Here is a 12,878-nt window from a genome sequence, read left to right on the forward strand (position 1 = left end):
TAGTGCCTGTATGAAAGCACAGAAAGAGAATCTCAGACAGCATTTACACAGATGCAGCATCATGGATAAATGCATCCTACACAATGCAGTTAAGCACACTTAAACACTTGAAAATTCAGGGGCTTAAATTGCTGTCCACACCTGCACACAAAAGAATAAGATGCACAGCAGCATTCCCCATGCTCTACAACACAACATGGGGAAAAGTTTAGACTGAGAAATGTTTAAGTACAACCAAGCAGCCTTAAATTATTCTTCACTTGCCTGTTCTTTTTTATTTTGCAAGAGACAGGCTTATTAGCTCTGTCTTGCTAGTTTTTGATTGTACAGCCTGGATAGTGAATTCTGAGAAACTGCAGAAATACACACACACAAAAATGCAACAGCCTTTATATATCCTGCTTTACATACCTGGAGTTCGTGGCAATAACTTAGGTATTTTCATGACCGAACTAAGTTTTGGAATAAAAATCACTACAGGCTTTTTAATGCCAGTGGCTGTAGAACTGGCAAGAAGCACATGCAGCCAAACATCTGTGCAAATTCCATTATTATTTGCAGCATTTCTGCCTTCCCCTGGAGCACCCAGCTGCCTGAACTAGGATGCTGAGGCTCCCAGAGTCCTTTTATTTTCCCTCCCCACAACTCCTTCATTCTTTAGCCCTATTCTCGCTTTTGCTCCTTGATAACTCCAACACCAACGGATGATCTGCGTGTATCAAAGAGCCTTCACAGAGCGAACATGTGTGTTCATACAATGTTCATGCATTCAGTTGCAAGTCTGCATGCATGTGTGAAGTGGTCCATATAATATGCCACAAACAGCCGCACGTACTTGGATTTATTTATAGCTCTTTTCAGTTTCTTCTCCAGCTGTTTCATTCTGCTCATGGCAGCATTGTATTTGGCTGCCGTCTCCTTGTGCACCAACTCGCTTCTGGTTTTCGTCTGTTCTGCTTCCATGACCTTTACAGCAAAAGGTAACAAAAAACAGTTTGGAGTTCAAGCAGCCTCAAGCCTGTCATGTACGATTCTTTTCACATCCCCAAAGGGCCATTTTTTCCCATACGTTCCCATGAGTCAAATGCTGGTTGGCACTTTTCACATGTTCACCCACTCAAGAAAGCATCTGTGGGAATATATTCCTTCTATAATGGCTCCCACTTCATGGAATATGAAGACAGCACCATCTTTAGAAGGTGCTGGAAGGCTATTTGCAAGGGCTATTAATGGGTTTTAAGCTGCAGGCATCAGAAGGGCAGTTAATGGAGTTTTATTGTATTTTGTGTGTTTGAGTCTTAAGACATGAGAGGCATAAATGGCCATTTTCACACTGCTTACTGGCCACAGAACATCGCGCCAAGCTCCCGGAACAGCAGCGTCTTCCTGATGCAATTTCATCTTCCTGCCGTTCTCGCGTGAAATCACACCAGGAAGATGCTGTCATTCTGAGAGCTTGGCGTGATGTTCTGTGCCCGGTAAGCAGTGTGAAAACTGCTGATATCTCTATAATAAATACATAAACAAATAAATAAGCAATTTATTATTTATTTAGTCTGCCTTTCTCACTGAGACTTCAGGCAGATTACATAATGTAAGTCAGTTCAATTAACAGGATGTTGAGACATCTAAAAGCAATGGAAATGGAAGTTGCAAATGCTTAGTTAGAATTCACTCACTTTTAAAGTAATGTCGCATTAAGGACATACTAATGACCACTTGAAAAAAAATTCTGATTTCAGGATGCTGAAATGCAAATACATAATAATAATAGGTGACTTCTGTATAAATAAATGCTGATAATGTCATAACTTGGACCTTGAGGAACAGAAGCAGAAACCTTTCTTAACTTAAACAAAGTAGTGGCCAGCATCTGGTTAAATATTGCTGGAGCTGCTTGGAAACATTAACTACAAGAAAGAAAGAGAAATGGAGGAGAACATTGCCAGTTCCTACAGCACAGGTGGACAGCAGGCTCTGGATACTGTCTAGGGAGCCCAAAAGCGTAGGAAAATCAAAAAGAGTCCAGTAGCACCTTTAAGACTAACCAATTTTATTGTAGCATAAGCTTTCGAGAATCAAGTTCTCTTCGTCAGATGCATGATACAGAGACGACCAGTTTCTGTACCATGCATCTGACGAAAAGAACTTGATTCTCGAAAGCTTATGCTACAATAAAATTGGCTAGTCTTAAAGGTGCTACTGGACTCTTTTTGATTTTGCTACCAAAGACTAACACGGCTAACTCCTCTGCAAAAGCGTAGGACCAGACTTATTAAGGGGGGGGGGCAGGAATGGTTGTCTCTCATCAGATGTCTGTTTTTAAAGCAGGGGGAGCACTGCTGCTCAGCAGAGAGGGAGCTGATCATTTCTGGCTGCTTCCAAACCTAAAGTACAGATCACAGAACACTACTAAAATTAGTGCAGCTCTGAACATGTGACCAGGAGGTATCCGGTCTCAGCTTAGACTGTAGTGGCTCTGATTGTCTGTAGCCATCACTGCCAGCACAGACATGCTTGCATTAATGATGTCATTAGCAGGCAAACAACATCTGGAGGACTCTGGTCTGGTGTCCTTTTGGTTGAGGAACCTGATGAGGTCCCCATTACACTTCTCCTCCCCCACCTAGCAATATAATTCTTGTGGGAAGTGCAATTTTTTTTAAAAAAAAAAAAACAATATTCCAAGAAGAGACTTCTATGTTGGATTTTTACAGCCTGGTTTGGAAAAGTGTGGTGGGATTTCTACACCATATTCACTGTGAGATCTATAAGTTACAATATAAACATTATATTAGAAGTAGGGAAAGCATTTGTGCAAATAAATTCAGCTGATTTCCTTCTCACTTCTACAAACCAGCTGTCACTGAAGTAGTGCATGTGAGAACCCAGTATTCTACAAGACAATCAACCCCATTAGGGTTGCCAGATCCCCTTACCTTCCTGATGAGAGGGGGAGACTGGCCCTCAACTTCGGGGACGTCTTTATGAGCACATATCCCATGCGCTCATGGGACATCATTGTGACATCATTGCACAGGGCAGGAATGCTTCTGTGCTTCGCAGCAGGCCGATTTTGGCCCCAAACGGGTCCAATTCAGCCTGTTTGAGGCCCAAATCAGCCCGCTGCGAAGTGCAGGAGTGCTCCCAGGAAGCCTGTTCCCACCTCTCCCCCACCACACACTGGTCAAGTGAGTGGTGGCGGGGAGCAGGGAGTGGGAGCGGAGGATCCCCCACTCTCACCGGGGGACCTGGGATCCCCACCTATCCTCCAGCCCCAAATAACCAAGTATTCCACTCAATACGCAAGCATTCCACTTGATACTCAACCGCAAGATGACCCTGATAAAGGTCTTACCCTCTGAGTAGCATGGTTGAGCATCTCTTGCCAGGCAGAATCAAACTGACGCTTGTCATCCTCCAGTAGCCGCTGCTCTGCGAGGGAAATGGTCTCTTTAGCAGCCCGCAGCACCTCTGTGGCCCTCTGGAAATCCTGTGTGGCCTTCTGAGCTTCCAGCTGCGCCTAAATTGAGAGATTCAGAAGTTGGTAGATTACAACCAACTTAAGGAGCCAAATCTAAGTTTTATTTAGAAAGGTGAGAGGGTGTCTGGTCCCTCCCAATTATGAATTGTATCCTTAAATGCCACTGAACAGCAACTTTAATTTTTTTAAAATTTAACACTCAACACAATATGCAATAATAAGCAATGCTATTGCTAGTATAATTTCTCAGCATACAGTTCTTTCATTCAGTCTCCCAAAAACTCTGACTAAGTTAGGCAGAGAGACAGCAGTTCCGCTATGGCATATAGCCATCGCATGAAGATGCTGACATCTTCCAGTACCTTCCAAGTGGCAGCCATAAGTTGTAAGTGCTAGGCTAAAGAAATTCATGGGATGGTGGGCAGGGGCAAGGAAAGAGAGCACATGTATTTTAAAAAAGAAAATAAAGCAATTTCTATTTAAAGTTTGAGAACATGTGACACAACAAAGTCAATCATTCCGTATGTACCTTTGCTATCTAGAGTTTGCCTGTCAGTTGGTCAAAAGAACACAATTTTATCCACTGAAATTTTCGGTTTGGCAACAATCATGCAAATACTTCTGAAACCAATGAAGTATAAAGTATCAGGCAAGTCCATTTCCCCCCAACCCAAGATGTGCAAAACTGAAAAATAAAAAATGGTAAAACTATAGAGTTTTTGGAGATTCCTAGAGAGAACTGTTGTCATTTCTGGGTTTTTCCCAGAACTGATGTCACGCCATCAGCCCAACGGCCTTTTTTATTTTTTTTCCACTGCTGCTCGAAGTGGAAGCAGGAAACAAGAGGCAGGGATGCCCAACCACCACCAGGGGGCCGGCAACCCTAGTCCGCAATGTATATGTCTGTAGCATCTTAAAGCAGCCTTGCCATACTTAACTTATGCATCACATGCAAGTTACCTGCTATATTCCTTTGGCTATATAAGATATTTAAATGGCCTATTATAATTGCCATAGAATCCTTAAACAATCATTGGCCACATTACCAAAAAAGAAGTGTGGTACAGGGGCCAAGGTTGACAACAAACTAGAGGAAGGGGCTCATAGATGCGAAAAAATCCACACTCCCTCCACAAGTGATCAGACCCCCCCCCCCACCACCACCACCAGAGCTGCTTTGGGCTCAGTCCAGGTACCAGAATTTTTTATTTCAACATGTGGCAATCCTAGGAGGGGCCAAAAGTGTGAACTAGCAAACTCCCAGGTCCAATCTCACCCCAACCACAGACAATCCGCTCATCTCTACTTTGAACACTTGAAACGTGCCTCTATACATCTTAAGAATTGTTGTTATTATTGCGCCCCAAGAGGAAAGAACCTCCCCAATGCACTACAGAAACCTAAACTGCCGCAATATAATCATTACATTTCTTTTCTCCTTCCCTTGCTTCTTAAAAAAAGCTACTGAACATTAAATGATTTTCAAAATGGGTTTTTGAAAAACAAACAAGAAATGCAATGAAATATTGAAGCATTTTCTTTAATTTAGGGCTTCCTGATCTGTGAACAATTCTGTTTAGCAGACTTTATTAGAATAAAGAGGACAGATGATTACTTACCACAGCAGAACAAAAAGAAAAGAAAGCTAATTATTTTAAAGAGTTACATCCTTAAAATGTTTTCCTCTGAAGTACAAGAAAGAACCAAATAATGCATCATATAAATCAGTAGTGTGCCTTGCGGGGAACAGACATATATGCACAAGGGTCCCTTCATCTGCCATAAAATGCTGGAATATGAGAACGATTTTTTTAAGTCTAAATTAGGAACAAAATTGCAGATGTTTATCATCATCTCCATGGCACTGTGTGAAACTACTACATATTGGACTATGCATGTAATATTCTTGCCCAATTCCCCCTTGAATGCAATCTCTCATATTATATACTTGAAAATGGAAGATCCCTTTACTGGGTATTTTGCCATGTATTGCAAGTGAGCCATTTACAACATGGTTGCTAGGCAGCCATATTGCTTCTAGCTACAGATATTGAATGTTGTCTTTCTCCATTACTGACAGATTCAAGTCAAGCATGGATGAAAGGGGCTGGGATAAAAAGTAGTCAATGAGGTAGATCTTAAATATTTGAAAAAGATATACCAATCCATCAGAGCTTATTTTACAGCTTGTTTGTGTCACCGAGGCCTACCCTACATAACAGCAAAGGAATAGCAAGATCCATCATGTATTAAGGTTGGATTTCTTCACAATGAATCGTTATACAGTTCTGATACCTAGGGATGCCTGTCCCCCGCCAGGGTTGGGGGATCCCCTGCTAGAACCCTCAACCCCCGCCCCCACTTACCTGGCCAGGGGGATGGGGGGGATGCACCTCCCAGGACATGCTCCCGAGTGACACGGCATGTTCCTGCCAGATTCAGGCCCAAATCAGGCCTCTGCGGCACGCAGGAGCATTGCTGTGATCCACAGCAGCCTAATTCGGGCCAAACAGAGCTGCTGCGGAGTGCGGCAGTGCTTCCGCACTCTGCAGTGGGCGGATTCGGGTTAAACTGGGCCCAATTCGGCCCCCTGATGAGCACAGGAGCCCTCCCAGAGTGGCACATGATCCATGCAATGACATCACTTCCCGGAAGTGACACCTTCGTGCACGCACACAGCATGCATGCAACATGGGAAACTATGCAGTAGGTGCCGGGCCTCTGACCTCCAACTGGGGGGTCGGGGAACCTGGCAACCCTACTACCTCAAAGTAAGTTTTCAGATATTTACTTGTTTCCGTCTCCATTGATTATGATAAAAGATTAGCACATTTTACACACACACATAGAATCTATAAAACAAGTAGAAAAATTTATAGCCTCATTTACTCTAATTTTGGTAAAACATGCTAATTAATAAAGGTTTTGAACATCTGCATTTTTGTTAAGCAAGCCTAAGCACAGAATTTACCCACTTTGGAAGTGGTTTCAGAGCAATTTGAAAGGAGAAGGAATGTAAAAAATTTGTCAGATATGCCTGGAACTTAGAGACAATATTATCATTTCTTCATCTTCTGCATTTTGAGCTTCCTTTTTTTCTCTGTTTAATTTAAATTACGCCTGGTTCTGGTTCTGCCCAAATAATACAGCTTCCTATGCCGCTTACTGAACACAGACCCGGTGTTAGCTATAGATGCAAGCTTAACTCCAATGATCACTTTTATGATTCTTTTGCCATATAAGTGAGATTTCAGTGACACATACAACATCTAGTCATTCCATATCTGTGCAAAGAAAATAAAATATGCAAGAACTTTCTATTTTCCCTCCTAATTAATTAATTAATTAATTAATTAATTAATTAATTAATTAATTAATTAAACTGATTTGATTTTTGCCTGCCCTCCCCACAAGCTGGTTCAAGGCTGGTTACAACATTTTAACAACAATAAAACCAGGGATTTTTTTTCTGGGAAAAGAGATGGTGGAACTCAGTGGTGGAAGACCACACAATGATGTCACTTTGGGTCAGCTGGAACAAGGGGGGGGGGTTTAAAGTTTAAATTGCCCTTGGCGAAATGGTCACATGGCCAGTGGCCCCGACCCCTGATCTCCAGACAGAGGGGAATTTAGATCAGGGGGCGGGGCCACCGGCCATGTGACCATTTTTAAGAGGTGCCATAACTCCATTCCACCGTGTTCCCGCTGAAAAAAAGCCCTGAATAAAACAATTTAAAATATAGTACATAGAAGTAAAAGCAACCATGTTATCAAGTTAAAACAGATTATCCAAGATGGCTATCAGTTGTCTTCATGAGCTATTCTCTTTTAATTTGTGACACTGCTACATCTTCTTAGCTGTATCATATATCTCAACTCCAGTTCCATATAGTTTTGACTGAAGTCCAAAAGTATTACAACTGCTGAGCTATCAGTACTGAGAAATACATCTATAAGACCCAAGCTATCTTGACCATCCTTCAGCAAGTCAAAGAAATTGACTAGTGCAGGGTGCAACTATACAGGTACTTTAGGGCAGAGATGGACCAGGTAAAGCAAAACCCTACTCACATTTTGGCGATGGTAATAGAAACTTGAATGTAGGGCTTCCCTCACATACACATATGGTAAAAAAATTCTGATAAGTTGTAGTGGCAAGTTAATTTATCTTAAATGCCTCATTAATTTAAAAAACAAACACTAACTTTATTTTACAATCATTTTAAGGCAATGTATACTACCTAACCATTAACTACCCCTGGCTAGATTGATAGAAAAGAAAAAAAGAATAGTATGCAGGATTTCAGAAAGAGTGTGTACTCATTTATTTCCAAACTCATGTTGCTCTGAAGCCCAGCAGTCAACTTTAAATCAGCTAAAAGCCAAGGACTTTCCCCATAATTCTACACACCATCACTGTTTTGGAAAGGTAAAGCTGGTCAGGTTTAGAAGTATAACTAGTGGTCAGCCTTTTACACATACTTCTCACCACTATCATCTTTCCTCATCTTGTCTGCCTCGATCTTGCACCAGCACCAACTTCAATCACCTGCTCTCTACCATTTAAACTACCTTCTGATATGTTACTGCTTGTCCTCAAATGCCCGTTCACATGTCAAAACAGCTGCCTAAATATCCCTGAGATTAGAGTCGTCATCTTCCACCACCCAAAGGTCATTGCTGCTTCTACACCCTTTCCTCATAGCTGCTTGAGGAAGCAAACTTCAAATTCAACACACGCTTTGGCACTTGTGCTGCTAACTTAAATGGAATGGATGAAAAGGTTAACAGCTGATACTGCTTTCCTCAGTACAGTCTAAGGACATTGGTCTTCTAGCCCTGAAGATGGTTCCTTAAGAGATGCACAGAGGAAGATAAATGACCCAATCTAACCCTTGGATTTGATGTTTGACAGCCCTGCTTTACACCATCTCGCATAAAGGCCAATATTATTGTATTACAGAGAGCTAGGGTCTCACTTATATTAGGGGAGCTGAAGTCTTATGACCCTTATTAATTTTGCTTTCTCATTTCCTCTCTCACCACTCTGGTAATGTGTCTCTCAATAGCTCTGATTGACATATTTTTATAAACTTGCCATTATCATATGAAAGCAACAAAACTAAGGGATTTGCTGACATTGAGCCATGTTTGACATTTTAGAGGCATTGGTTAAGTTTCCAGTTCCAAGTTTCAAGAATTACCCATGTTAAATAAAACCACAAAAAGCATTCCTTTCAGCCAGCTTGTACCATTTTGGGTTCCCTACCAATGGGCAGTGCTGTCGCACATCTGAGTTTTCCGTTTGGTTCTGTATGGTTTCTAGTTGTTGATCTGTGTCCTGGGGAAGCTGACTGTTTAATTGTTGCAACTATTTTACGATCTGTTCTCGACAGCACTCGGAAACCTTTTATTCAAGTTGGTACATTAAACAAGTGTGTTACAGTTCCTCTTTCAGACCTTTAGATGTAAGATGGAGGGCAACAGGAACAGCATCATGTCTAGAACAGTGATTTTTTTGTGGAATTAAAGGGACAGCCCTGGACATCATCTGCTGGGTGATGACTATGATTCATTCAATTTGACAAGTCTTTTCTAAGATTACTTGGAGAATGCAGGTGAAGAAGTATTAATAGTCACTTAAAACAAAAAGGAACAATTGCTAAGCATTATTACATGAATGGCAATGAATATTACTGTTCCAAACCTACACACATTTCCTCTGGAAATCTGCATAGAATTCAGCGACCACTATAGCTGGAGAACTCCATACCAAGGCTGTGGGATATGTTTTCCCTGCCTCCCAAACTCTCCTGCTGGTTGCTAGCACTTGGCTGGCAACTCTAGTGTAGAACCAACAGTCTCACAAGTCTATGCACATGTGACTTCATAAAGTCAGGAACCAGGCTGTGACTGCAGATAGTGCTCTGTTTGGACTTATAAAGCAATGATCCAGCTTCCCTTTCACAAAGAATATTCAGACAAGGGAGAGGGAGAGGTGCTAGATAGTCTCCGCCCATCCAATGGGACGTACCCATTTCCCCTTCCCACTGCTGTCCACTGAGCCCAGTGTTGTTTCTTAGGGTCAGCAGACTTTATGAACAGCATAGAGAGCCAAGTGGAGTTCTGCAGTGGGAGAAGGAGAACTGAAGGAAATCACTACCCCCTCTTCTGCAAACAGAAAGGCCATTCCATCAGAGGAAGTGTGTGGTTGGATACAGGCCATAGGTTTTAATAGATAACACACTGAACATGCTTCAAAGTGTGTAAACAGCAGAATTGTGCAAAAAAATTGGGAGCCAATACCATTTCATTCATATTTCCAGATAAGAATGTTAAGACTTTTTCCCAGTGATTTATACTATTTTCCCCAAAACTCCAAATATGACCTCAAACAGTTTCATTGAAGAATTTACTTAAAATCAAAGAGAAATTTCATTGTCTGCACACAGAAAGATCACCAGCAGCAGCCCAGCAAAGACAATGCCTTGAGGAGGAAAGCCTCTTGGGGCTCTAGCAGATACATCACTGGAAACCCTCCAAATCTAGCTCATTCAGGACAGCTATAAATACTCAAGAGCACTGGGAATTAAAGCCCTTAAGGGCAATCCCTTTCACTCAACTCCCTCCATGCTTCTAAAGCCAACTGAAATAGTGATGTCAAGGCTCATTTTCCTGCAAACAGATGATGCTCTTGCGGGAGTTTCTCCACCCCATAGAAGATATATCAACATTGCTTGCCCCTTTCTGTTATGTCAAAGGAATCACCCAAGGTAGTAAAATCCAAGTTCAGGAACCCACAATTACATCTATGGTACAAAAATGTGAAACAGGAAACTAATTAAATGCACAGTAAGCCGCCTTGTATAGTCAACACCATCTGCTAGCAGGTTATTTGTGCAGAGCCAAGAAAATCCTGTGATTACAGCTGACTCTCCCTCTAAATGGTGGGGGGTGTGGTGGGGGGAGAACTGCAGTGATTTGACAAGAACTGTCTCTCCCAACAAGCAGTTGCATAGAACATGTGTTAAGGTTAAATATCATAATAAGAATCAAAATTATAAAGTCCTGAAAATAAACCTACTGTGTTTCATAAAGCAAGTGTAATCTTCATTTTGCAGTCATGGTTACATTTAACATCACCCTCTCCAGCTAAATTTAAACACCTATCAGCACGAAGGTGTTACAGACTGCTAAATTCGCATCATCTGAGATGGTCCAAGTCAATATAATTATCTGGGGTGGAATGCGCTCCGACTCTCACACTCCAAGCACCTGAAAGCATGCTTCCAGGATCTCAGGGCCACTTCACACATGAAAAGGACAACAACAACAACACCCCACTTTTTCTTTTTGTATCTCTGAAGGGAAAACGACAGAGACCCATTTAGGGTTTGACAAACCCTTCCCCAACACAAAGACACTAATAAAGACATTTAGAAAAACAAACCATGTTCAGTGAAATGGAATCTCAATCATCTACTAAAGCATCAGTGATCATCCTTGAACCAATGAACCAATGAAGGAATACTCAGGTCTTTGAAAGGAAAAAAATCAGGTGCTCAGAACCATGGAGTAAGTGGCAGCCTGCACAATGCATCTGAACAGAGAACAGTTTACACATCTGAGCCAAGAGAAAGCCAGCAGGATCAAACCTGGAACAGCAGAAGTCTTCCATATAGTACACACTAGAACAAGGAGACTCACCATGAATATTGCCAACAAGGGAAACTCCCACAACCAGGTTCATGTCCGTTTAGTTAATCACAATGCAAGATAATGGGCAAGAGACTGATTTCTCTTTATCAGGAGGAGACGGCCTACTTTCCATTTACTAACCCCTAGGACTCAACGCCATGTTCCCTTTTCATTGTTTTTGACTTTTGTTTCCTGCTGATTAGGAATATATATTCAGATACTAACAAAATGAAAAGGGGCATTTTTATTAATCTGGGGATATTCAATACTACTCTGAAAAGTTCTCTGTGCCATGGGTCCACCAGTGCCTGTCTTCCTCTGCCTGTAATTTTGGTTGCCAAACACAAGCCTCTGTGCTTGCTGTGCCATATACTCTACCTGCTTCTGCCTACTCAACCATGTTGCCTGCCTTCCGGGGTTGCCAAATATCTCCTGACAACCACTTTGCAAACAACAGTTTTATTTGCCTGGAATAGAGTTGCCAGCCTCTAGGTGGTGGCTGGAGATCTCCCAGAATTACAACCTATCTCCAAGCCACAGAGATCAGTTCCCCTGGAGAAAATGGCTGCTTTGGAGGATAAACGCTATGGCATTATACCCCACTGAGGTCCTTCTCCTCTCCAAACCCTGCCCTCTCTAGGTTCCACACACACACCCCAAATCTCCAGGAATTTCCCAACTTGAAGCTGGCAACCCTAGCTTGGAAAAGGTAGGCTTTCTCCTGCCTGTCTGAAATTGGGCAGGGGGGAGGCAGAAGAGATTTTCTTTGAAGTAGGGTATAGTCTTTGAGCATTCTGTCCCAATTGGATGGGGACAGGATTACAATTAAAAATGTGTTTTCTGTTGAAATGAAAAAACAAACTGAGCAACAAAAAACAGCTGTTTACATAAAGAAACTGGGTATCACTTTAAAACCTAGAAAAAGGTATAAACACATCCTTACTACTGCTCATACAGTGGTATACTTTTCAACAACTAAGACCACAGAGAGGGAGGCTTGGAAAGGCCTCTGCCTGGTATCCCGGATAGAGGGATCCAAGTTTCTGCTGCGGTCAGTCAGTGGCAACAGCACAGGGCTAAAGAGACCCCTGGTCTGATTCAATATAAAAGTGACTCATAAGATACACTCCGCAGAACCAAAGGATGTTTTGCTCAGCATCCCAACCAATCATTATACGTGAAAATATCTTGCGGCTGTCCTTGGAGCAACTGCTTTCCTAAGAGAGCCTTTCCCACAAACTAAGAAAGAGGGAGTTCATAGGTTACTTATGCAAACCTTATCACAACGGACAGCAGGCAGAGGCTATCCATTTCAGGCTAGGAACAAACAGCGAAATGCCAGCTGACCGTAAAATGCACATTTGTCACTTCCATGGTAAACGCTATTTCTCAACACGATTGCATCAGCAGTAACAGGCTTTTGGACTCTTCCCACACACATGAAAGGGTACTCGTCCTTAACAGTGATCTTTATACACGCTGAACAAAGAGGGACTACAGTATGGGCTTGTTAGTATTGGCAGATACATCCCCATTGAGAATGTCAGCCTTAAAAAACATATTCAGAGCATCCTATCCCAAGCGCCTTCGTATCCACAGATACCCTACTGAGTACAAAGGAAATGAATTGTTCTCTGGCTTGACCTCCTCATCCAGGAATAATAAAGAGAATTCAGAGGGAGGGGCTGATGATACA

General features: G+C 42.1%; 1 protein-coding gene across 1 annotated transcript in view; it reads right to left on the reverse strand.

Moving 5' to 3' along the window:
• SH3BP5 (SH3 domain binding protein 5) overlaps positions 1 to 12,878 on the reverse strand; it is a 40,120-nt gene that overhangs the window by 8,520 nt on the left and 18,722 nt on the right. Inside the window, exons 4-5 of the mRNA XM_054992186.1 lie at positions 3,359 to 3,523; positions 836 to 966 (exon numbers count right to left, since the gene is read on the reverse strand). Of these exons, the coding sequence (XP_054848161.1) occupies positions 836 to 966; positions 3,359 to 3,523 (296 nt within the window). The remainder of the gene's footprint in view (positions 1 to 835; positions 967 to 3,358; positions 3,524 to 12,878) is intronic.

This window comes from Eublepharis macularius, chromosome 11 (genome assembly GCF_028583425.1).
Source record: "Eublepharis macularius isolate TG4126 chromosome 11, MPM_Emac_v1.0, whole genome shotgun sequence".
Lineage (NCBI taxonomy): Eukaryota > Metazoa > Chordata > Lepidosauria > Squamata > Eublepharidae > Eublepharis > Eublepharis macularius.